Genomic DNA, 25,930 nt, shown 5'->3' on the forward strand with positions numbered 1-25,930 from the left:
CAAAGTGGGCCTAGGCATATCCACTAAAGTCTAAGCAAGCGGGGGATGTTGCATAATGTATTGTGGAATTGTTTGGGGCTCTTAAAATAATTCTCACTGTCTGAGGAGGGGAATTTGGGAATAAGGTGCTTTCCTATTATCCTTGAATAGCAAGTTTTAGACTGAAGGGAACTTTGACAATATGGACCCTATACAGTTTTATAAGCACACTGATATAGCATGCTTTCTTAAAATAAGAAAGTCTACTTGATTCACTTTTGGACATGTATACACACCAGGAAAATATACTTAAGCTTACACTGGAATTTCTTTGCAACCTTTAATACACCAGGTACTGTCAAGTAGGCTGCAGAAATTATATTAAAATACTTAAGTCACTAGTGCTCAGTGGATGTTTAAGTTGCTTTTGAGTGTTATTAACTAAAACGAGAGGCAGTTTAGTCCCAAATTTATCAATGTCAGACTAGTAGTGGGTCTATATTTAACGTGTAATCTACAGTTTTAATTACATTTTATTTTTGGTAAGGGTGGTTTTATGGTTTTAACATTCAGCGCTATGATGGCATTATAAATAAAAAAGATAAAGTGGGTGATTGACAAGCATTTTTATGTTTTTTATGCATGGTAGGTTTGATCTAAATGCATTTACAGAATATAGCATTTTTTCCCCAAAGGTGGTATTTCTAGATATGATATTTCAAACTGTCTATATAAACAAATACAGTAATAAAACCCTATTGAAAATGGACATATTAGATAAATATGAAAGTTTGGATAAGTATTTCTCCCCAAATGTAAAAGTTCAGAAAATTCTGACACTTGTTCCTGGCAGAAAGGGTCCTGGTCTACATCCTACCCCATTTCTGTGAACTTTTACTGTATCATTTTTTAATAATCCCACTTCAAACGTTCCATGTAATCCAATAGATGGCATTTGAAAAAAGTGTATTTTTGGATTGAAATATCTCTCCAAAATAAAAAGTTCAGAAAATTCTGACACTTGTTCCTGGTAGAAGGGGTCCTGGTCTACATCCTATCCCATTTCTGTGACATTTGACTGTAGCATCTTTTAATAATCCCACTTCAAACTTTCCATGTAATCCAATAGACGCCAAGTGAAAAATATGAAAGTTTGGATAAGAATTTCTCCCCAAATATCAAAGTTCTGAAAATTCTGACACTTGTTCCTGGCAGATGGGTTCCTGGTCTACATTTCTGTGAAATTTTACTGTTTTTTAATAATCCCACTTCAAACATCCAATGTAATCCAATGCAGGCTAATATAAAAGAGTAAAATTTTGGATTGGAATTTCTCCCCAAATTAAAAAGGTCTCAAACTGTTGATACTTGTCCATGATAGAAGGGGTCGTGTTTATGTCCTAGCCCAATTGTGTGCAGTTTTACTATAGCATTTTCAAATAATCCCACTACAGACTTTCTGTGCATGTCAATACAACCAATTGAAAAAAGTGATCTTTTGGATTGCAATTTCTTCTGAAAATTTTAATGCCTCAAAATGATTTGATTATCACCGATGATGTCCTGCTGTATGTCTGCCCCTAACTGTGAAACTATTTCTGTGCTGTTTTCAAATAAACCCACTCCAAAAGATCACTTTTTTCAATATGGCTGTATTGACATTAGTGAACAAGCAAAATATTTCCAGTCCATGAAAGGCTACTTTGAAATTTCCAGTTACTATTTAGCTCTGAAAAAGTACCACAAGTAGCTATAGCAATAGTAGGCATAAACATGTAACTCTTACGTGTCTTTTTGGCTGGACCGCAACAGCTGGGCCAGCCCTACAAACTCAAATGTCTGTGACTGAGTGAGTGGTGAAGTTACACCATTGGTAGGCCAAATTATGAAGTTACACCATTGGTCGGCCGGAGAGGTCCAGCCATATAGCCTACTAGGTTTTGACCTGGGGCACGTTCAATCTGGAAACGGTGTGCACCATTTTGCTACGGTTTCCGGGTTGAACGACATGCTTCCTCGATGATGATGGAGCGCGTTCCTGGTCTAAAAGTTGATATTGTAAAAGAGGCTGTATTAATATAACACAATGTATGAAGTGAAGTGTTTCAGATGGTCGATACACGCCCCCCCCCCCCCCCCTCGGGTGGTCGATAATAGGTGTTCTCACTCTAGATATATGTATTTTCATCAAATGTAAGTTATGCGTTTGTTTGATCTGTGGACAGTAATGTCACACAAATTGACCTTGTCATACATCAAGAATTTAGAATCTGAAGGAAAAGATTTCAACAAAAAGAAGAAATGTCTTACTCTGAGGGGAAAAATCCCCCAGTGTGCAAGGTTTTACTCCAAAGCCAAGGACACATTTTAAAACTTGCAGGTAAGATGTAGCTACTTACTAATTCATCATGTAGCTGACAGTTTTTCAATAAAGGCTTTTAACTTACACTATTAAGAGTGTCTTGGATTCCTACTTTTTTGCAACTTTTGATGCATAAAAAAGTCAAACATTTGTAAAAAACCTTTGCAGAGATTTCAAACTTGCTACAATGACAAAAGCCCTCATTAGGAACATAGGTATGTGCTTATTGGGTTGGTGCCATCTTGCATTAACTGCCATTTTATATATATATATATATATATATATATATATCCATCTGTTACTTTAAGGAGTTATTCCTTAATCGTTTGGCCGGTTAGTTTGACACTTTGCATATTGCTAGAGGGTGGCACCCAATGACACAGTACCATATTTGGTTGCGCCTGGCCACTTGGTGGCGTTATAATAGTTGAATTTACAATAATTAAACAATCATAACTCCTCCACTGCTTGACCTAGAGATATGAAAACAATGTCAGTATAGGTCCCTTGTCACAAAGAACAAATTTCCCCAAAGAACCATGAGACCAACGTATTGCATTTTCTGCCTTTTTGAATGTTTTGGGAAGCCCTTAAAATGTATCATCTCCTACAAAATCTACCTCGTCTCGCAGGTATTATTTTTCTAGTGGTCATGTCTAAATATGGCTAAATGACATTCAAATAAATTTTCTGTGGGCTTATCACAAAAATAAATGTGAAAAAAATATATATAGTAGGTGCTCTTAGAACATAGGGAACAAACACATTAAGAATAATAAGTCCAAAATGAACTAAAGAGCGTTCTAGGCACTCATATAGTAATCCAATGAGGAGAGCAGGAAAAGGGTAAAGTTAAAAAGTCTTTGTTATAATGGCTAAATAAACTAAAAAGCCAACGTTTCGAGAACCGATCTTCATCAGGGCATACGTGGCAAACAGGTAAGGCCTTATCTATGTAGACAGTGTATCCAATGGAAAAACAAGGTAGAGATCACATGGTAGCGTAGGCTTACGTGGCAAGTGAGGCCTTACCTATGTAGACAATGTTTAAACAAGGTAGAGGTCACATGGTAGAGTAAGCTAAGCATAGGAAAGCAAAATGAATGTGAGAAATATATACACAATGAAAAAATAAAATAAAAGTAATTGTTATTTTGATATATGAATATTACTAATAATTATTACCTGCCATAATTTTTTTTGGGCCCATTGTTCATGGTGATGAGTTGTGACAAATAAATAAATGTTCAGGCTGTACAGTGGAACACTTAAAGTAATAATCTCGAAGATTTTCATTAAAATAAATGTCTGTTAAGTCACTATCTATCGCCGAATTAGGTAACACAATGGTGATTGAGCCTATTATTATATTAATTTATATTATTATTATTATAATAATTTATGAACTGGGTGTCTGTGGCGACATTCCCGGGAAAAAATTACAAGCGGCACATAGTTAGTGACGCGTTTTCCATTACCCATGAGTGGTTGGTCCGCCAGAGAGGATAGGCGGAGCTAACGCAACAGGCTTCAACTTCAACTCACTTGTGTGTGAGCGGTGTACTGTTTTTTCCGGTGTCTGCTAGCGTTACAATAACAGAGAAAAGGGGGGGGTTATGGAACCCTAAAAAGTTTTTGGGAAACATGAGGTCATATTATTTGTTGATGTAGATTTCCTATTACATTCGATTACAATGTAACGTTACTAAATTACATAGCTATTTGCACAGTTAACGCTACCTACCGGACCATGTCAAGACAGGTAACATTAGTTTAGACAACGTTGCGCACAGTATCCATCTCTCATATCAGGTAATGTTGCGTTAGCTAGCTAATGTAATTAACACAATCTAATGTCAGCTAACAATTAGGAAAAACGCTAGCTAACGCTACCGACCGGTACCGACCTCGCAAACCATCTCTCGAATGCAATGCTACCTTGTTGCAACGTTGCAATGTAGCTAACTAAAGGCCAGTTCAGATCAATGATTCCCAACGAGACTGGATGGAACTTGCAGACTAGCAAGTTCCAAGACGTCTGATTGTAAACGTTCTAAAACTGCACTTGGCGATTTGACAAGGTGGGTCTTTTGAGACTCCAGGCAACGGCTTCAGACACTCTGCAACTAACCAGTTCACACTGCTGCAATTTTCTCTGCAACATTCTAAAACGTTTTGTCTCGTTGCAAATCATTCATCTGAGCTGGCCTTAACGTTACCGTTATTTACATTGCCATCAAGTTCATCAATATATTATAATGATCGGAATAAAGCCGGGGTATAGGTGGAGCAGAGCCGGGTCTGATTTTTGTGTAAAGATGTCAAGCCGGAGAAAACTAAATAAAAGAATACGGCAGTATAGATCAGCGTTGTTATTATTTTATTACGCTTCCTCATATGTTCCTTCAGCCTTGATGCCCTTTTTTGATTAAATCTCCTTTGTTTTTCTTTTATTCTTCTTGTTCTGATTGCTAATTTAACACCCATCTCAGAAAACAGTTTAGCTAGCAAAACCAGAAACACCAGGGGTAACATTTTGCAAGGCAGTTGTTTCAAAAATATCACACAACAATCATTCACGAAAAGGACTTTTTATTGTGCGCGAGATACATAACTGCACGAGCCACAGCGAATCCCGCGAATTCTTCTCTGCAGTGTAAAGATGTTCATACAGGGCAAAAGGTGGATAAAGAACGTTTGTGGAAATTGATCATCACAAATTCTACCCCAGGTCTGCTACAGCATTTTAACCCGGCTCGGCAGTGTAAAGACAGCTTAAGTTAGCCTAATGTTAGACAATGAATGAGTATGTACATAACGTTACTTTTATAACAACCATTTTTTATTCAGTAAATAGTAAGTGTCACGTCATACAGGCGACACTGGTTGGATCCGGTTGGATCTATGGGAAGTGAGGTCCAAAAACACACCTGCAATTACTGCTTCTCATTGGTACCGCCAAAGAGAACGAAACGGAAATCTTCGAGATTGTAACTTTAAAGAGCTTATTTTTTTATTCAACATGATCTATACTTCTTAGAGCATGATTATGACTTCTATCTGAATATATTTAATACTACATAAAGTTAAGGATTATCACAGTTTAAATATGGGAAACATCTTTAAACATTACACTCTCAAAGCAACAGTTGTGGGTGACACATTCACTGTACAAAACTGCACCTAAACATTTTGAGTGGTAAGCCAAATAAGTACTGCTGCACAATCTGTTCCTCAAACATGACAAAATTATATAAGAGCTGTTGACACTATGCAATATTCTAACATTGAAATGTAATATTCAGAAACTATGCAACATTGTACTTGGTAGTGCACAATGTGTAGTAACAAACATTATACATTAAAAAAATCATTAAATCAATGTTCTGCTCTAGTTTATTCACAAGCCAATTTCCCATCAAAGGAAGAGAGTGCTATTGCGAAGGCCTGCAGTGCACAGAGAGGGAAACTGTAGTCCATGGAAAACACATCCTCCGCTACACGTCCAAACTGCATCACAATGTAGTCCACTGAGAAAATGAGGGAAAGAAGCGATTGATCCCATTAAATCTGTTTGCCAATGTAAATAATCAATGTGACAACAGTAATGCTGAATGCCTCATTAAAGGTGAATTATGCAATGCTAATAACAAATTGTGAACAGCGTACATTTGTTATTGCAAGTTGGCATAACATGGAGAGTTATATCAAAAAGCAGTATAGTGGTGTTAAAAAAGCAGATTTAGAAGTTTCCACTCCATTCTTTTGACTGAAACTTGCTTATCAATAATTGTCATGGGGTCACAGAAAGGATTAGGTCACACAGGGAGGCAGTGGTAAGTGAAATAAGTCTTCACTGAGGGTATAAACCAGGAAAACAAAAATAAACAAGGAAACATGAGGAGTATGGGAAGCAAAAACTAGACACATGGAACTAGCACCGAGGAGAACATACAAGAACACATGTACACCATGCGATGAACTGAGGAAAACAAGAAACTTAAATACACAGTGGAACCTGTAGACAATGATCAAAACAAGCAGATGTGTTAGGAATGTGGGGGAACTAAATTATCTAAGTATAATAATTAGTAGACACAGGACATGAAACGCAGGGGGAATCGAAAGGAACAAGGTAAGAACAAAAACATGGAATTCAATGGCCTGTGACAACTAATGTTACAGCTTTAACATTCATTCACTTTTGTACTTTTTTCACTTGCTTACAAATAACTAATCTAAGCCTAACTAATCTAAGCTTGATCATTCATTAATATTTGTACCGACTAACATCTCAATCGTTTTGAGATATTTACTTGCAATTTAAAATAGCTATTTACTGAATAGCGTTTTGACTCTTCTTAATTCAAACAGTCTGAATAATCTACTATAAAAAGTGGTTATATTTATATTTGCAGCTGGGCCAGTGGACATGTACCTGGGACAAGGAGAACAATGATTTTTAAAATCCTTAATGTCGAGCCCCGGAAAAGATATTCACAAGATCACATTGATTGCATCACTGCTTGCAAACACTTACTGTTATTTCAAGCAGCATCACTGATAGGCTAATAAAACATGTGGGTGTATGCCTCACTTTTATTTGAAAACAATAATGGTTAATCAATAATAACTTTATAGGGATACAGCTACTAGCCTTGAGTCCTGTATTCCTTTTAAAGCATTTCCTGTTGAAATTCTGAGAAAAAAATACACTGTGATATATATCATTACAATCTAAAAGTCAAAATAAATTGTGATATAAATTTCAGGCCATATCACCCAGCCCTACCATTATACAGGTTATTTCCTAGTGTAGCACTTCTACATCACTTCATGATTCATTCTCTCACCATTTTCAGGGTGAACAATCTGGAAGTTTTTGACAGAGGCTTGTATGACTCGGCCATGGAAGTTGAGAACATAAGACTGTGTCTGCTCATTCCAACTGGGGGACTTGTTTATCAGGCTGACCAGATTGACAGTATTGCCATTTTCATAACGGCAGAGCAGTGTCTCCAGCTCCTGAGATAAAGAAAGAGTTGAGGTGAAAGACAAAGAGAAAATAGTGGTGGTCAACCTCACGCAGTAGTGATGAACTTCACTATTCAAGAGTGAACATTAACCACTTTGCACACATGCCAAATCTGTCCAATCCTTGTCCATTTAGGGGGTATCCTATTTAAAGCTTTATACAGTGCCTTCAGAAAGTATTCACACACCTTCACTTTTTCCACATTTTTTTACATTACAGCCTTATTCTAAAATTGATTAAATTCATTTTTATTCTCATCAGTCTACACACAATACCCCATAATGCAAAGTGAAAACAAGTTTTTAGAAGTTTTGCAAATTTATTAAAAATAAAAAACACATTTACATAAGTATTTAGACCCTTTGCTATGACACTAAAAATTGAGCTCAGGTGCATCCTGTTTCCATTGATCATACTTGAGATGTTTCTACAACTTGATTGGAGTCCACCTGTGGTAAATTCAATTGATTGGACATGATTTAGAAAGGCATACACCGGTCTATATAAGATCCCACAGTTGACAGTGCATGTCAGAGCAAAAACCAAGCTATGAAGTCGAAGGAATTGTCTGTAGACCTCCGAGACAGGATTGTGTCGAGGTACAGATCTGGGGAAGGGTACAAAAAAAAATTCTGCAGCATTGAAGGTCCCCAAGAACACAGTGGCCTCCATCATTCTTAAATGGAAGAAGTTTGGGACCACCAGGACTGTTCCTAGAGCTGGCCGCCCGGCCAAACTAAGCAATCGGGGGAGAAGGGCCTTGGTCAGGGAGGTCTCCAAGAACCCAATGGCCACTCTGACAGAGCTCTAGAGTTCCTCTGTGGAGATGGGAGAACCTTCCAGAAGGATAACCATCTCTGCAGCACTCCACCAATTAGGCCTTCATGGTAGAGTGGCCAGACGGAAGCCACTCCTCAGTAAAAGGCACATGACAGCCCGCAAGGGGTTAGCCAAAAGGCACCTAAAGGGCTCTCAGACCATGAGAAACAAGATTCTCTGGTCTGATGAAACCAAGATTGAACCCTTTGGCCAAAATGCCAAGCGTCACTTCTGGAGGAAACCAGGCACCGCTCATTACCTGGCCAATACCATCCCTACAGTGAAGGATGGTGGTGGCAGCATCATGCTGTGGGGATGTTTTTCAGTGGCAGGAACTGGGAGACTAGTTGGGATCAAGGGAAAGATGAATGGAGCAAAGCACAGAGAGATCCTTGATGAAAATTTTCACCAGAGCACTCAGGAGCTCAGACAGGGGCGAAAGTTCACCTTCCAACAGGACAATGACCCTAAGCACACAGCCAAGACAATGCAGGAGTGGCTTGAGGACAAGTCTGTGAATGTCCTTGAGTGGCCCAGCCAGAGCCCGGACTTGAACCCGATCTAACATCTCTGGAGAAACCTGAAAATAGCTGTGCAGCAACGCTCCCCATCCAACCTGACAGAGCTTGAGAGGATCTGCAGAGGAGAATGGGAGAAATATCAAAAATACAGGTGTGCCAAGCTTGTAGCATCATACCCAAGAAGACTCGAGGCTGTAATCACTGCCAAAGATGCCTCAACAAAGTACTGAGTGAAGGGTCTGAATACTTATGTAAATGTGATATTGCAGTTTTTAATTGTTAATAAATTTCCGAAAATTTCTAAATCTGTTTTCGCTTTGTCATTATGGGGAATTGTGTGTGATTGATAAGAATAAAAAAGAATTTTATCCATTTTATAATAGGCTGTAACGAAACAAAATGTGGAAAAGGTGAAGGGATCTGAATACTTTCCGAAGGCGCTGTAACTAAAGATGTGAGCAGAGAGAAAAATGGCTTAAATGAAGCAAGACATTTGTAGAAAGAAAATTGTGCCACAAATACAATTGTCTCAGCAAAAAATCTAAAATGTGCTCTTTTTTAGTTTGCAGTGAAATACTGAGAGAGTGCATATAGCAGGTTAAACAATACATGTCCTGGATCAAAAACTCCTTGACCACAAGTGTGTAAAATCTAAGGGTGGATATGCAGAACTACTAAAGATCGATGAAGCAAAAAGTAAGCAGTGTACCCAGTGTCTCCAAATCTACCCAAAATGTCTAAATTATACATTGCTGTAAATCACAACATTATCATGTATTTCACTACAAATCAACTGTTTTGACTCAAGAAACCCACTGTTGCATCAGTTTAAAGTGGGAATTACAAGCTTTCCATCAGTACAGTGGCCTCACCAAAAATTAATAAAATGCTTTTTGTCCATTATAAAGCATATACATGTGCCCCTTATGAAGGTTTAAGATCAAACATTTATATCAGATTAAAAAAATAATTCCAAAACATTATCAAACAATGTGGTACAGTACCTAGATGTGTGATCATTAACTCTCGTAAGTTTTCCTGTACTCTACAGTATGTTATGTTTTCTTGTATGGGGACATACAAAAAATATTAAATCATCTACCACATTTTGGCAATGTTCGAGTTCAGGTTACATCCGGTGCATTAAACACAGACACACAGATACATAACTACCAAATACACGCTTGCGTTATTATAAAATACCACTAACCTATTTGAAAACACTCAATTTAAAAAATAACGTATATAACTGAAATACTTTCAGCAGTAACACTTATATTTGGATGATGAAATGTTATCTGTGTTCAGTAGATAGAGTCATAATCAATGCTGTCGTTCCCCAGTTCTAACTTAGCCCAGAAAACAGTATATCAGCTAAGTCTATCAGCGAACATAGGCCTTAGCCATGCTCAGAAGTTCTCAAGACTAATAATATTCTCCAAGAAATCACGAAAGTCATCGATAAAAGTTTGCCAGTTGCAGTGTCTTTTACTGCTACAGACTGAATGCGTAATGCAGCTATAATGAGACAAAACTTTCGGTTACGCTGAGCTATAAAACGCTATTCCAAAAGTACAATTAGACATATTATACATTGCTACAAAGCTTATTCTGTCACCTATTGTCTAGAATAATTGTCGATCAAGCCAGATTGTACTACAAAGGACGACAACACAATAAACAACATGTGTGGTATTACACACAGCTATTTTGGAAGGGACCCAGGCATCACAAATGAGCATATATTTCACAAATGGATTGTCCAAGACAATAATTGACCACTCAGTCTCAAAAGGGACATTTCTATGCATAAAACCAATGGTAAGGTTGTCTATTTATTCCATATTTACTTGCAGATATTTACAGTAGAATGACATGGTATATATTTTTAAAAATTCCTCTTGTTTATTTCAGTGTTCAGTGAGCAGCATTTTTCACAGTTGTACTGGCATACCTTCAGCTATTGTTGGCTTTATCTTGTTTCTAAGACAGAATACAAATTTTTGTGGTAAAAGAATGTTTTTATGTATGCCCAGATAGACACTATTGTCCAGTGTGTCATGCGTGGGGGGTGTAGTTACAGATGAGACTGCAGGGAGGGGATGCTTGCTAAATGGACGACTAGCGCTTAGAAACTCTGTCATCACCATAGTTGTCCTGAATCGTCTACTAATAAAGCTAGAACACATAGTTTGTGTTTTCAATTTATGATTTGGTTGCAGGAGCAGAGAATGTCTGAATCAAGCAATCTAGGCATGCCGGTGTGCCTACCATTAGGAGCATTGCGTGAAGGGGTTAATAATCCTAGTCAGGATGTTTAACCCCTTCGTGCAATAGTGGCCATGATCCCAGAGTCTGGAGATCAACTCAGGCCTCATTCACAAAACATGTGCATGATCACATTTGATCATAAACCGCGTGTAAGAACAGTTCCGAGAATATTTCGGTATTCATAATTTTTTTTCTTATCTGTATTTGTTCTTGACTGTTTCCTTATGCTAATCACATGAACAGGATGACCCATGAAAGTTATAGTCAGCATTCATCACATCATACACCTGGGATATACACAAAAACAAAGGTCTGCACATGTGTCATGAATCCCATATTGACTTTTCGTAGGAACAAATTTTTTGAACCAAAATAATAATAATTTTTAAAAAGTTTTGTGAATGAGCCCCTATGAGTGCTCCTGCAACCAAACTATGAGTTGAAACACCAAACTCTGGAATATGCAGTTTCTAAGCAGAGTTTTATTGTCTTGAACAATCCATTTGATAAATAAACATGCAAATAGAAAGCGGGGCAGGTATGTACAACAGCCATGCACAAAACACCACTTGCAATTTGACTGATTTAACTTTGTACAGTTTGATCTGGTCTTTGAATGATACGTCTTTTATCCAGTAGAGGACAGTACAAGCTTTCCAACGGTGTATCATGTCTCATTTTCATTTCTTTAGAAGGGTTCAGAACTGAACTTTTGCTTCATCACAGTATTGTGCAGTACACTGTAACATTAAGCTAGTAAAATACAAGCACATAATAGTTTTTTCCTTTGGTTTTTGGAAGACTTTACTAATTTTGCCAGCTCACCAGCATGGGTAAAGAAAATTCAATAGGAAATACCCAGAAGAGGAGGAACCATGAAGTCTAGCCAAGATACATTCAAAGATGTACATATTACTGCTTGTATTCAATTATTTACATTGTGCCATATTTTTGATATTGTTATATTTGCATTGGTCAGAATACCACTTTGCCTTTGCTAATAATGTTTAGAACTTTTGTATCAGGGGATAACTAACAGGCCTGGGTGTTTGTATAGCGGCATTGTTGGAGTACATTGTCAGTGGCTCATGTAGTGTAGTGGCTCGTAATGGCCTGCTTTGTCAGAATTCATATCACTCACAATGGAATTGGGTGTTTTTCAAGAGGTTTGCGCTATTCTGTAAACTGGGGATTTCACATGCTCCAGTGTATGCATTCATAAGTGGCTCAGTCATGTGTTATGTCTGAAACACAGATTTACCGTGAAACTCTAACATAGCCAAAATCAGTGTTTCCTCAAAACATCATGAGGGACAAATTTGTATGTTTTTAGACTGGACCAAACGCATTTGATTCATTTTAGAGAGGTTTTGGATAGGGTTTTGGACCCCTAGATATCTTAGACCCATATAATGATGAAGATATAGTAATTTCCATGTGAACAGCTCATTTGTAGTTAAATATTTGATTTACAGCAAAGCACAATTTAGACATGTTGGATAGATTTGGAGACAGTAAGGGACAACAGGGTACACTGCTTACTTTTTTCTTCATAGATCTTTAGTATTTCTGAATATCACCCTTAGATTGTGCACACTTGTGGTCAAGGAGTTATGATACAATACATGTACAGTTTTACCTGTTATGTACACATTATCTCACAGTATTTAATTTCAAACTGAATGAGAACAATATTCATTTTGCATTTTCACCAAGATAATTGCATTTGTGGCACTTTATTTCTACCTAAATTAAGAATATAATCTCTATAATTATCCAAGTCTCTGTGATGCTCACATCACAAGTTATATAGCTTTAAATAGGGCACCCCCTAAATGGGTGTGAATTGACCAGATTTGGCATCTGCACGAAGGGGTTAATATTCTATAATCCTCTTACATTCAGATACAAGTATAACAAGTAGCATAGTACATTTTTATGGTTGTAAAATGCATATCCTTGAAATAAACCCATTAGGCTGATGACCAGGCATGTAGTTTTTGATTATACAATCCAAACATTAGACTGCAAGGTATTTGTCCCCTTCTGGATGTCCTCTATTATTGTATATTTGTCACACATGTTTCAGATATTTAGACAACATTTTATACTAGACAGAGGGAAAAGGAGTAAATAGAACACATTTTTAAATTTAAAAATTCATTTATTTAATGAAAAACGTTATCAAACCAGGTGATATCACCACGTGAAACGTAATTGCCCCCTTAAAATGAATAACTGACTGCACTACCTTTAACAGTAATAACTGCAACCAAACACTTCCTATAATTTGTTATCAGTCTTTCACATCACTTTGGAGGAATTTTAGCCCACTCTTCTTTGCAGAACTGTTTTAACACCTTCAACCCATGTTTCAGAAATAAACGTTATTAGTAGACCTACCACTTCATGCCATAATTCATTCTAATGAGGAAGATAATAGTCCGGTAGGTGAAAGCGCACTTTCTTGGGGATAGGAATGTTTATTTCCATGAAGGATGACATGCAGTTGAGGGTGAAGTGAAACTGAAACCGACAAATTTACACTATGCTAATGGGTAACTTGTTTTTACAGTTTGTGTAATGAATAATCCCCAGTTTCTATTTAAAACAGTTGCTCATCTAAAAAATAATCAAGCAGCAACTGAACCTCAAATTCCAACTTCTTGTAGCTGTAATATTTCATGAATTTCTTTTGCAGTACAACAATAAAAATTAGAGAAAATATATCTGCTTCCACACTACTCAACAACAGCCTTATTGATATCACAGACCTGCCCCCTAGACACACAGAACGACATAAATCTTTTACTCCCATACTTCTGAATGAACTAGTCTAACTAGTTTCTTCTTCCAAATCAACCACCTACACTCTTGACCCCATACCCACAAAGCGAGTGAATCGCCTGTTCTTGGAAAACCAATTCTTCATATAATTACCTTTCCATTGTTATCCGGCTATGTTCCTATATCCTTTAAGAAGGCAGAAATCAAATTTGGATCCAGCAGACCTGGCTAACAATAGACCTCTTTCAAACCTCTCATTTCCATCAAAGATAGGATAACAATGTGTATGAGAGGTTTCAGTCTGGTTTTAGAAAGCACCTGGGACATCCCTTGTCTGAGCATTGAATGATCTGTTTCTCTCCCTTGGTTGTGGCTGTATCTCTGTTCTTATCCTGCTAGAGCGAAGTGCTGCTTGTGATACCATAGACAACTATATTCTCCCCCTTATTCTAGAAAAAATCAGTTGGTGTCTCTGGACAAGCTCTTATTATTTCCAGACTTTGGAGTACCTCAAGGATCTAATTTGGGTCCTTTATTCTTTTCTTTGTACATGCTCCCCCTTGGGGACATCAAAACCAGTCATGGTGTTGACTATCACTGCTATGTAGATGACACACAACTTTAAATATCTTTGAAACCAGGCAAAGTTGATCCACTAGCCAAGACGTAAAGGCTTGGATGAACCAATATTTCATTATGTCGAATTCTAATAAAACTGAAATGCGGGTAGTAGCTCCCAAATCTCTTAGAAATAAATTCCTCCAGTGTTCCTTAAATATAAAGAGCTGCTCTGTCTCCGCCAAAGCAGTTGTTAAGAATGTTGGCATAATTTTTTATTCAGATCTCTCCTTTCAGACATTAATAATATCACAAGAGTGGCCTTCTTCCGCCTAAAGAACATATCTAAATTAAGGAAGACATCCCTTCAGGTGGCCGGTTGCACTAACTCTGAAAGGTCTCTAACTTGTACAGAATGCAGCTGCTAGTGTCTTTACTAGAATTAAGAAATGGGAACTTTTAGAATTTAGAATTGACTATAAGATTTTGCTGTTAACTTATAACACTTTAAATGGTTTAGCCCCAGACTATCTTAAGCCCTATTCGCACGAGACTAGTATTACCTGGGGACCTCATGTGATTTAGAAATCAATTTAGAAATTACCCCCCCACGTCTGTGTTTCGTGCGGCGCATTCGCACGGGTTAAGCAAAGTCTGTATTTTACTCGAATTCACTGACATTATCCCCCCGGATATGATTGAAAATGTCAAGGCTCTGCTCTGCGTAACAGTAAAATACGACCCCAAATCACTGAGATGCCAAATCGCACGGGACTAATATTATCACATTACCTCTGTGTTTGGCGAAATATGGTAGGTAATTTGCGGTGGAATTTTTACTTTCCAAATTACGGACATAGCAGATTCGCACAAGATTAAGATCACAGACGACCTCCGCAATTATTACAAGTTACTAGAGGTCCCCAGGTAATATTAGCCCCGTGCGAATAGGGCTTTAGTGATTTACTTACTCTCCTCCAAGATTACTTAGTTCACGAGATGCTGGTTATGTGAAAATTCCATGTATAAAAATTCCTTATATTTCTATGTATGTGTGGGTTCAGACACACTCTCTGTCTTTCAGTGTAGGCTTACAAATTACCTCTTCAGTCAATCCTATAGTTAGCCATTCCTATAGTCCTATATCGTTAAAAATGGTCAAGTATTATCATGGAGTTTATTAAGTTAATTCCAGATGTCTGGGCTGGGTAGGGAGCTTAGTGCCAAGTGTCAAGCTGGCCTTTATGGAGCTCACATGCTATGTAGCTTAGCATCGAGTGTCAAGTTGGCTGCTACAGAGCTGACATACTTGGTAGCTTAGCGTAATAGTGGCATTATATACATTTACTCTGTGTTGACAATCTTTATTGTCCCTAACCTTCCCTTCTCTTTTTCTTTCTCCCTGGGGCTCCTGCCCCTACCTCGCCCTGAGTTTAAAGACCACTCCAGCCTATTTCCTCGCCCTGAGTCCGCGGGATCGCTCTAGCCTTGTCCCTTGCACCGTGCTCATGTCACAGTTGTGCCTCTGTCCCCGCCTCTGTGCCTCCTCGGTTCCCACCTCCCCGTAGTTTTTGTTCTGTCTCACGTCCCTTAGTTTGGGCTGCCTGCGTTTGTCTCGTTATTTAATCATTGTGCCCACCCGCCTCTCGTTATCCCTCACCTCTCTGTGTTGATTGTGCATTATGTTCTCCTGTGTCTTGTTAGCCCCGGTGTATATAAGTTCTTTGTCTGCTTGAGCCGGGAACTGGATCCTACTGTTTTCTGCCCTTGCTGTTTGTTCCCTGTGTCTCAAGTATTTTCGAGTTACTCTGCTTTTTGAGGAGTTTTGAGTTCCCTTGCCTGTTTTTCGTGTTTCAAGGTTTTGAGTTTCTTTGCTTATTTTTTCGATTTCAAGTATTTCTGTGAGTTTTTGGTATTGCCCATCGTGGCCTTTTGTTTGTTCTCGGTTTGTTTTGTAAGTAAAGTCTTTGTTTGGAAAATTACCTTTTGAGCCTCCGGTGTGTTTACTCTGCACTTGGGTCCTAACCCGCCAACACTCTGACAGCTCAGGCACTGCTTCAGCCCTGCTCCTCCTTTGCCCATGCCTTGACGAAGCCTGGAGCTCCAGATATATCACCCGGCTCCTCTAAACTGCATTTTACTGAACTATGTAATTCTTCTTGTAAGACAAATATGCAGTAATAGAGGAAATCAGAAAGGGGCAAATACTTTTTCATGGTACTGTACATAACCTCAAAATAATCACAATTCATTGTTAACCAGGAATGTAGTTTCTATTATACAAGCCAAACATCAGACTCAGGAGCTGCAAAGTGGCTCATCCTGTTCTATTGGTGCTGTTCTACTCCATAAATGGGTCCCATGGTCTTGTATTGAATCCAGACTTGTCAGTACCGGCTGTGGCCAGCAGCATAAAATGGTGAAACACTGTTGGCCGCCTAGGGTTGTGAGGGTTTCAGTTAGCAGAGATAACAGCATCTCATGACACACCTAGCAACTTTAGCTAGTCCATGGGGTGCCATGCAAGCCTGACTTACAAACTTCAGTGTTATAAGAAGTAACACTATTCAGATGAGAACACATGCTTTTCTGTGCTACATATATAATATCAGACTCACATTTTTGGGGCAAATACTGACTCGCTCATCATTCTCCCTCATGCCTGGAATTATGACAGTCATTTTCCTTGGGCCCTTGAACCCCAGCACATTCTTCTTCTAAAAATGAAAAATAGGATGGTTCAAAGAGAGAGGGCTTGAAGAGACCATACACACCATTTCCTGGTGAAAATAAAAAAGCAGATAGGAAGGATTGATACAGCTGTTGGGGATCATAAATACATCATTAAGGTAGTTGTTCCTGTTCTTCTGAATATATTAAGAAGGTAGAAGAGCAACTGTTGTGTAACTGACATCGGTGAAATATCCAGCATTTGGGATGATACCAATCGCAAATGGCTTGGATCATAAAAAAGTTACATTTTAATTTAATTGACATAATTGTTCATATTAGAAACACTATTTAATCTTTCAGAAGGAAATACTACTGAAAAATGTTCATCATTCAAGGAAACTTAATAAAGGTGAGCATGAGCATTGTGATATGTGAAATGATTCTTCTCAGAATATTATTAAATGTACAGTCAAAAAAGAAAAACTGTACTGATACTAAATAAAGAAGTGATTTATTTGTTGTTAGATAAATTGAGTGCAAATTTTCACATACATAACAGATTGCTGCGAGCTCCTGGCGAAGTGATTCTGTTTCTTTGATAAAAGGTTTCTTCTCTGGATTCTTCCCACCATCAAATACTGTGAATTTTGTTCCCAGCACATTGGAACTGCAAAGAAGGTGAATGTCACAACAATTAAAAAACAAAAATGTGACAATGTAACAGTGGAATACATATGGATAAATCAATTGACTTCGGATGTATTGTTATTCAATTATTATAGCAGGAAATTGGATGTAAAGACAAAAACAGAAACGATGGGAAAACAAACCGTAATTTGCCTATATAACTGTCTGTGTCCCTGGATAAGTTGGTTGGATCAACTGAGATGAGGTAGTTTGAAGTTTTGCACTTTTTCCTCTTCCTACCAGCCATTAAAAAGACCTGAGAGATGCAAAATCAGGCCATGAGGAATGAAGTACAGAAAACAATGCAAAATATGGCTCAATTACAGGTGGGCCTGGACATAGCAATGCAATTCAGTAGAAACCATTTCACCTACATTATTTCTAAGCAAGAATAGAGATTAATTTCTTATGTGAAGCATTGTACATAATGCAATACGTAAAATTATATATTCATGTTTCAATTAACATTATAAATTCAAAGGCAATGACATACAAATTTGTGTCATGCATAAATATCAGTGCATTAATTTGTGGAACATATGGATTGAAAACAGTCTCTATAGTGCTGAACAGTGAAGAATCCAGTAACTGTGACCTCCACTCATGTTTTCACACTTCCCCCTTCCTTTCACCCCATTTGTGGTCTAACAAACAATTTGTATCCATTCTACAAATTTCCATCCCTGAAATTTCATACTTATTTTAAGATTTTTGAAGGGCTCTTCACATCTTTAAGAAAAAACTTAAGTTTTTCAGAATCAATACGGATCAGAACGAAAACCTTTTTTTATTTAAACAGTGCATCAATAAAAAGGTAAACCAATCTTGATATTGAATGTCAAACATAAATTTATCGAGAACCTATTCAATTTCGTTATTGCATTTAATGCGATATGAATCATTCTCTCACTTTCTCATATCTTCTTTATCTGTCCCAATTGTCTTGTATTACTGCAAACTACCCAGTTGTGTTCTGCATAACCAGCTATGTAGCGAACGAGCTATAAGTCCATTTAGATCAGTGAGGCTGCCGTATTTGTCATGGTTCTGGGCTGCGTTTCCGAGTTTCGATGTACCTTAACGTTTTACGAAGGTTCTTAAGGTATACCTTCTTAAGGGAAACCGCTTTTTTACGAGTGTTTCCCAGACTATACCTTAAGGCAACTGTTAAGGGACAACTTAAAGGTACATCGTAAGTTGGAGCTGGCCTTCACTGCGAATCGATTGTCTCACTTGTAAAGGCTTGTGAATGACGTTTTAATATTACACGTGTTGTCATAATCATTTTACATCAATCTAATATTGCAGAAGAGGAAGCTATGCCTACTAGAGATTATCTACTAATCTCTTTAAGAGTCCGTTAAGACGAGACCTTGTGATAGTTTCAATAAATACGTACATATAGGCTACAATGGATAAAATAAAAAGCATCAATCGGGACATATAAGCCATAGTCTGGGACTTCGTGGAAGCCCAGGGAAAAGGATATAGGTTACATATGGGTGAATTATTTTGTTCTTATTGAAACAAAGGTCTAATGTTAATTTGTTTTTGTCACGCAATATATAGACAACTGTAGCAGCATATCACTGCACTGCACTGATTCCCGCGAACTTTTCTCTGCAATGCAAAAATGATCGTAGATGAAAGGCAAAAGCGCGTCTGTGGAAATTGATCATGATGAATTATATACCGGGTGCCATATGAATAGGTCTACCTGTTAAAGTGATTTGTTCATCCACCTTAATTTGCTGTTGGATAATCTTAAGTTTAACCAAGAATATCATTATTGGGTTGTTTACCGAAAATCGTAAAACAACATGGTAAGAAAAATGTTCCGTAATGTTGATATTTACCCAGTGCTATTTTGTTTTATATAGGAGGTGTGAGCTGAAGGAAGGGGATGTAGATAATTTGGCTATGTTTGTCCATTATGAACCACTGTACCTGTATGTGTGTTTATGGCTAGGCCAATCAACGTGCTCTAGTTCGGTCATGCAAGTAGACTCACTCAAGGTTGTTTTTGCACACACAGGTTTTATATTCTTAATAAACCGGCGGTTTGTTCCAAGTCAGTGTGATCATTGAATCACACACAAACGAACTAATTTCTACAGGGTATGCAGTCAGAAAAGCCATATCCTAAGTTAGCGCCACTACGTATAAATTTAAAAAAAACTTTTTTATTTTTATTTTCACAAATTGGATTATTATCATGGATAGGCCCTATACTTAATTACCATCATGATGGGGATAGACAGGTAAAACGACAACATTCTCACGACGTGCTATGCACAGACACGTTGATTGGATAATTACTTTTCGTAAAGTAAATATTAAACTCATTTTCGCATGCCGATGTGCTACTAGATGCGCACTGTAGTACAACTGTCGATTTGAAAAGCAAAATGTTGGCATAATAAGGCTGAAACCGCGGAGCGCATCGCTAAGGGACAGCTTACGAGTGCCCCAGACCACCCTTTTAAAGGTATACCTTAATTAAGGTATACCTTAGCTAAGGAGACGCTGGGAAACAGCTCGAGACCTAAAGGAAGAGCTTAAGGGATACCTTACGACGCACGTAGGGCTAAGGAGACTCTGGAAAAAACGCAGCCCTGTATTTTCTGTTTCTGTTTTTCCCCTTTTGGCCGCCAGATGGCGGCACTTCAGTTTTGTGTTTCAGTTCATTCTCCCTCCCTGTGTTAATTGTATTATTGGTTTTCATTATTCTATTATTGTTCCCACCTGTGTCTTGTTATCCCCTCCCTTTCTGGTTTGATTGTTCTTTGAGTTCACCTGTGTCTTGTTACCCTTGTCTATTTAAGTTCTTTGTTCCCTGACTCTGGTGCTGGTTCTGTGCGTTTCTGCCTGTTTTGACCTGCTTGTGTTTCTGACTTTGTTTCTGCCTGTGTGTTTCTGTGCATTTCTGCCTTTGTCTCTACCTGTGCTTCTGCCGTTTGTTTTCTGTACTTTGTGAAGTTCTGTTTTGTCCTGAAGTTTTTTTTTTTTGTATTTTTTTAGTTTTCGTTATATGCCCCTCGTGGCTCTTTGTTTGTTCTGTTTTACTTTTTTATATTAAAGTCTTGGTTTGAATTTTCCTTTTGACGCCACCTGAGGTTTTTCTCACTCTGCACCTGGGTCCTCACCCGCAAAACCCGACAGTTTTATGATTAAAATGGATTTAGCTCATGAGCTAGCCATCAGAGCATATAGTTTTCGGTTCTTTTGAAACGTATAATGCAAGGGAACCGATCAGATCTGTCTATTTAAAAAAAAAAAAAAATTTTTAATCTCCCCGTTGCAATTCCCACAATTCAATGTGCTGTCTGCATGTTAACTCCGTTAGGTTCTTTGAATTAACTATTTTGATTTAGTAATAGAGAATTGGTCTTACAAAACCCAAGGTAGGAAGGTCGAATGTTCTGCCCGCAATGTAATCACAATGGGAGTTCCACGCACAAACATAAAACAAAATTGCCATCTGGGCTCAATTTAACAGGTCATTTAACAAGGAAATATCGGAGTATATTGAGCAATTAAATCATTTAAAAAGTACAGCAATGTTACTTTTTTACTTTAGAAATCAGGAATTAGTATGCAAACTTGACTCTGTTTATGAGCATTTGTGCCTACACTTAACGCTTCAACAAAATGAGTGGGCCAGGTCATTATAAAAAATCTAACCATATTGGAGGCATTACTCATTTTGCCCCAAGAAAACTCACTGTGAAATGTTTAAAATGTTAATTGGTTATTAGTTATTGATACGTTTGTATATTTAGGTGTTACAGCTGCCAGCGTCCTGGGGGTGCCATAGGCACTTGCAAAGTTCGCAGAGAGTCGGCATGTCTCCTTTTCACCGTAATTACAAAAAGCACCCATTCGTAAAATTCAAATGCTTTATACCACACTGTAGATAAAACCTTGGCAAAGATATATATATGTAAGCATCTTGTTGTTCAAACAAGTTTTCCCGGTTACTTAGCCACCAGAAAACAAGTATATTGTCAGCAGGTCATAGCCTATTGGCTATGGCTATTCGAGCTGCTGGGGATTTGGAATCCAGAGGGTTGTGCATGTCTCCTTTTGAACGTAATTACAAAAAACACCCATTCATAAAACTCAAAAGCATTATAGCACAATGTGGATAAGATTTTGATGAAGAAATACATAATTATAAAAACATCATTGTTCAATCGAGGTTTAGCTGTCCAGACTTGCCAGAAAACGGTTTATAGGGCCTCTTCCAAAGCATAATATGGACGAAATGGAATTGAACAATCAGAATGATGTCAAGACAGGGATTGGCTACAATTTGAATAGCATTTCATTTCAGCAAAACAAAATCCCTTCTGGGCTAATTTGAATAAGATAGTGAGCACTGGTTTTGTTTTGGTGCCATATTGCTTCTGAAATGCCTGTAGAAGTACCTCGGGATGCTGGCAGCTGTAATACCTAAATATACGAACGTATCAATAAATAATAACCAATTAACATTTGAAATCATACACACTGAGTTTTTCTTGTTGTGAAATTAGTAATAATGCCTTCAATGTGGTTAGATTTTTTATAATGACCCCACTGATTTTGGTGAAGCATTAAGTGCAGGCACAAATGCTCGTAAACAGAGTAAAGTTCACATAATTTCTAACTGTCAGTGCACTTTTGAAACAATTTAATAAACAATTTAATTATGTATATTTCCTTTGTTAAATTACCTGTTAAATTGAGCCCAGATGCCAATTTTGTTTTATGTTTGAGTGTGGAACTCCCATTGTGATTACATTGCAGAAAGTTCAACGCTCCTTACTTTTAAAATTTTATTTAACCTTTATTTACCCAGTGTAGGTTCACGGATGCTCTTTTGCAGCAACGCCCTGCTTCACACTCATACACATTCACACCTGGGAGCTACCCAGTACAACCGCAATCCTCTATTGTTGGCCACTGAGCAGCTCCACTGGTGGAAGCTGGTATTTGTAGTACAGTCCCCAGAACTGCAGACAACAAAGTGTCAAAGTGTGGTCTAACAAATGTATTGGGTAAGATAAATATAACTTCCTTGGATATATACTCAATACTTTTGGCTATATATCCCAGCATCCTTTTGGCCTTTTTTGCTGCTGCTGCACAGTGCCTAGAACATGAAAAACTTTGATCAACCATTACCCCAAGTCTTTTTCAAACTGAGAACCAATTTTGTTCCTCCTATAAAGTAATATTGCCAGTTTTTTTGTATAAAAGTGATCTCCAATGACAATATTATGAAATGTTGGTCCTAGTAAAAATTAATTTCAGCATTCTTTAAGTAGTATTAAACTGTATGCAAGCACTTTCTCTTACCTTCTTTCCATCCTCTTTCTCCATGTGGAGGTAGTAAGTGGGATACATTCCTTTTTCCATGCCTCTCCTATCCCGGGTTATTCTGCATTGAATTGTCAAGTCTCTGGGAGCAGGGCGTAGGGAAAACTGTTCCAGATCTTCAACGGACAGGGGAGAGGACTGACACTTCAACAGACAGAGAGGGTATGAGTACAAACTGACAGTTTGAACCGAAGTTTTTAGAGAAGTTATTTTTGTATTGTAAGTATTATAGTTCTTGCATTCAAGATCTCTGAGCACCAGTTTCAAGTGAGATGATTCCAAATGTTTAGTTCTTACTATTAACAGATTCAAGAAATCTATTCACAGTAACCACTTAAAATGTACGAGTGTTCTGTGTTTACCGTTCTAATGGAGACACTGTCAGAGCAAGAATTCCGACAATTGCTGTTTAGAAGTGCCAGATTTTCATTCTTTTGTCGCTTTTTGGTCTTTTTCTGAGTTTTTATGTTTGTGTTTTGCTCTTCATTCTCTTCAGCACCATCAGTGTCAGCTTGGCACCTTGCTGTGGCAAAAAAAGGCAGTAGTCATACAGTTATTGCAACCAGCTGTGGAAAAAATTAGGTGTTCTTAGAAATTAAGAAAATTAATAGTTTATAGTCTGATTATATGGGCACACACAATGGACAACACTGTACTGCATTGGAAGTAATCATTTAGATTTGTTTAATTAGTCAATTATTGAAACCTCACAAAAAACAATTAAAACTGAAATAGGTTATTCTTGGAATATTGTAAAAAAAAAAAAAAAAGGGGGGGGGGGGGCGGGGGGTTGGAATCTACACATACTGATTACATCAATTAACTCCAATCAAACACCACAGATGGCATGGCTTTTTAATAAGTGTATTCACTTTTAAGAAAACATTTGCAAGAAGGATAGTTTGCTTCCATATTAGGTTATTTGTTTATGGTCATATTCTTGATCACCAGTTTCTATTTATCCATCTCCTCATTTGGGGTAAGTAAAACCAGATGCCAAATAAATACCTGGCCACTTGCCCAGTAGGGCAATTGACGATTCAGGGCTAATTACCTATTTGTTTAACCTCCTAACTGGCATCTGCCTCTATTTGGGCCGAATGTGTTTATTTGCATTCATTGTGCTTTTTATAGTGAAATTTTCTATCCGTCTGGTCACGCAATATTGTTTGTGAGCTTTAAAACTCATGGTTATATAATGTTATAACGACAGTTATTCCTGATTTTGTAACGCATGTCATGGTTCTGGGTAGTAGTGGCTATCTTTGGCCACTGGAGGGCATCCTTGTCACTTTTTCCCCCTGAATGGGCTAATTGGGTTCACCTGCTGTAGCTCTCCTGTTTGGGCTAATTGGGTTCACCTGCTGTAGTCCCTATTTAAGCTCTTGCTGGCCTACAGTCAGTGCTTTTGTGTCAACTTTAGTTACACGTAAGCCGGTATTCTGTAAGTGTGTTTGTAACGTTTCAGTGCTGTAATAGTCTCTCTTCTTATTTTGAAGAGATCTTTGTTGTACTGAATGCTGAGATTTAAGGGATTATTTGCTAACATTGCACAATAACATCTTACTCGGCGTTACATTTTGGGTGATTTTCTATCAATCCTCGTTTCGAGGGCTGGTTTCTTTAGTTTTCACCTTTTCACTCTCAGTTCTTTTTATGAGACAGCTTTATTATACTCATTTTTTCTGTTTGGTTTAGCCCTTTTCGCTGGGTAGTTTTTTGTTAGTATTTAACGGCAGGACTTACCGCCCAGAGGAGTATATTATTCTGTTCTGTCTAGTTTGTAACTTTAAGGACAAGGAGTATTCAAACTCGAAGATTTCCGTTTCGTTCTCTTTGGCGATACCAATGGCGAGAAGCGGTAATTGCAGGTGTGTTTTTGGACCTCACTTCCCATAGATCCAACCGGATCCAACCAGTGTCGCCTGTGTGACGTCAGTCAGTTGGCACCTGGGCCACGCCAACTATAACACTTATTTACTGAATAAAAAATGGTTGTTATAAAAGTAATGTTATGTACATACTCATTCATTGTCTAACATTAGGCTAACTTAAACTGTCTTTACACTGCCGAGCTGGGTTAAAATGCTGTAGCAGATCTGGGGTAGAATTAGTGATCAATTTCCACACGTTCTTTATCCATCTTTTGCCCGGTATGAACATCTTTACACTGCAGAGAAGAATTCGCGGGATTCGCTGTGGCTCGTGCAATTATGTGTTTCGTGCAATAAACAGTCGTTTTCGTGAATGACTGTTGTGTAATATTTTTGAAACAACTGCCTTACAAAATGTTACCCCTGGTGTTTCTGGTTTTGCTAGCTAAACTGTTTGAGAATAAAGCTGAGCTGGGTGTTAAATTCGCAATCAGAACAAGAAGAATAAAACTAAAAATAAAAAATAACAATGCTAATCCATACTGCCGTATTCTTTTTAGTTTTCTCCGGCTTGACATCTTTACATAGAAATCAGACCCGGCTCTGCTCCACCTATACCCCGGCTTTATTCCGATCATTATGAACTTGATGGCAATGTAAATAACTAACGTTAAGGCCAGTTCAGATCAATGATTCGCAACGAGACTAAACGGTTTCAGAATGTTGCAGAGGAAATTGCAGCGGTGTGAACTGGTTAGTTGCAGAGCGTCTGAAGCTGTTGCCTGGGGTCTCAAAAGACCCACCTTGTCAAATCGCCAAGTGCAGTTTTTAGAACGTTTACAATCAGACGTCTTAGAAAGTTGCATCCAGTCTCGTTGCGAATCATTGATCTGAAATGGCCTTCTTTAGTTAGCTACACTGCAACGTTGCACAAGGTAGCATTGCATTCGAGAGACGGTTTGCGAGGTCGGTACCGATCGGTAGCGTTAGCTAATGTTTT

At 37.9% G+C, this 25,930-nt stretch overlaps 1 protein-coding gene across 1 annotated transcript in view; it reads right to left on the minus strand.

Annotated features, from left to right (window-relative positions):
• Positions 1-5,458: 5,458 nt before the first annotated feature.
• si:dkey-220f10.4 (tubby protein homolog) overlaps positions 5,459-25,930 on the minus strand; it is a 48,986-nt gene continuing 28,514 nt past the window's right edge. The window contains exons 4-10 of the mRNA XM_035402849.1: positions 23,419-23,579; positions 23,036-23,200; positions 17,836-17,948; positions 17,558-17,672; positions 16,951-17,049; positions 7,195-7,366; positions 5,459-5,871 (exon numbers count right to left, since the gene is read on the minus strand). Of these exons, the coding sequence (XP_035258740.1) occupies positions 5,738-5,871; positions 7,195-7,366; positions 16,951-17,049; positions 17,558-17,672; positions 17,836-17,948; positions 23,036-23,200; positions 23,419-23,579 (959 nt within the window). The 3' untranslated portion in view covers positions 5,459-5,737. The remainder of the gene's footprint in view (positions 5,872-7,194; positions 7,367-16,950; positions 17,050-17,557; positions 17,673-17,835; positions 17,949-23,035; positions 23,201-23,418; positions 23,580-25,930) is intronic.

This window comes from Anguilla anguilla, chromosome 2 (assembly GCF_013347855.1).
Source record: "Anguilla anguilla isolate fAngAng1 chromosome 2, fAngAng1.pri, whole genome shotgun sequence".
Lineage (NCBI taxonomy): Eukaryota > Metazoa > Chordata > Actinopteri > Anguilliformes > Anguillidae > Anguilla > Anguilla anguilla.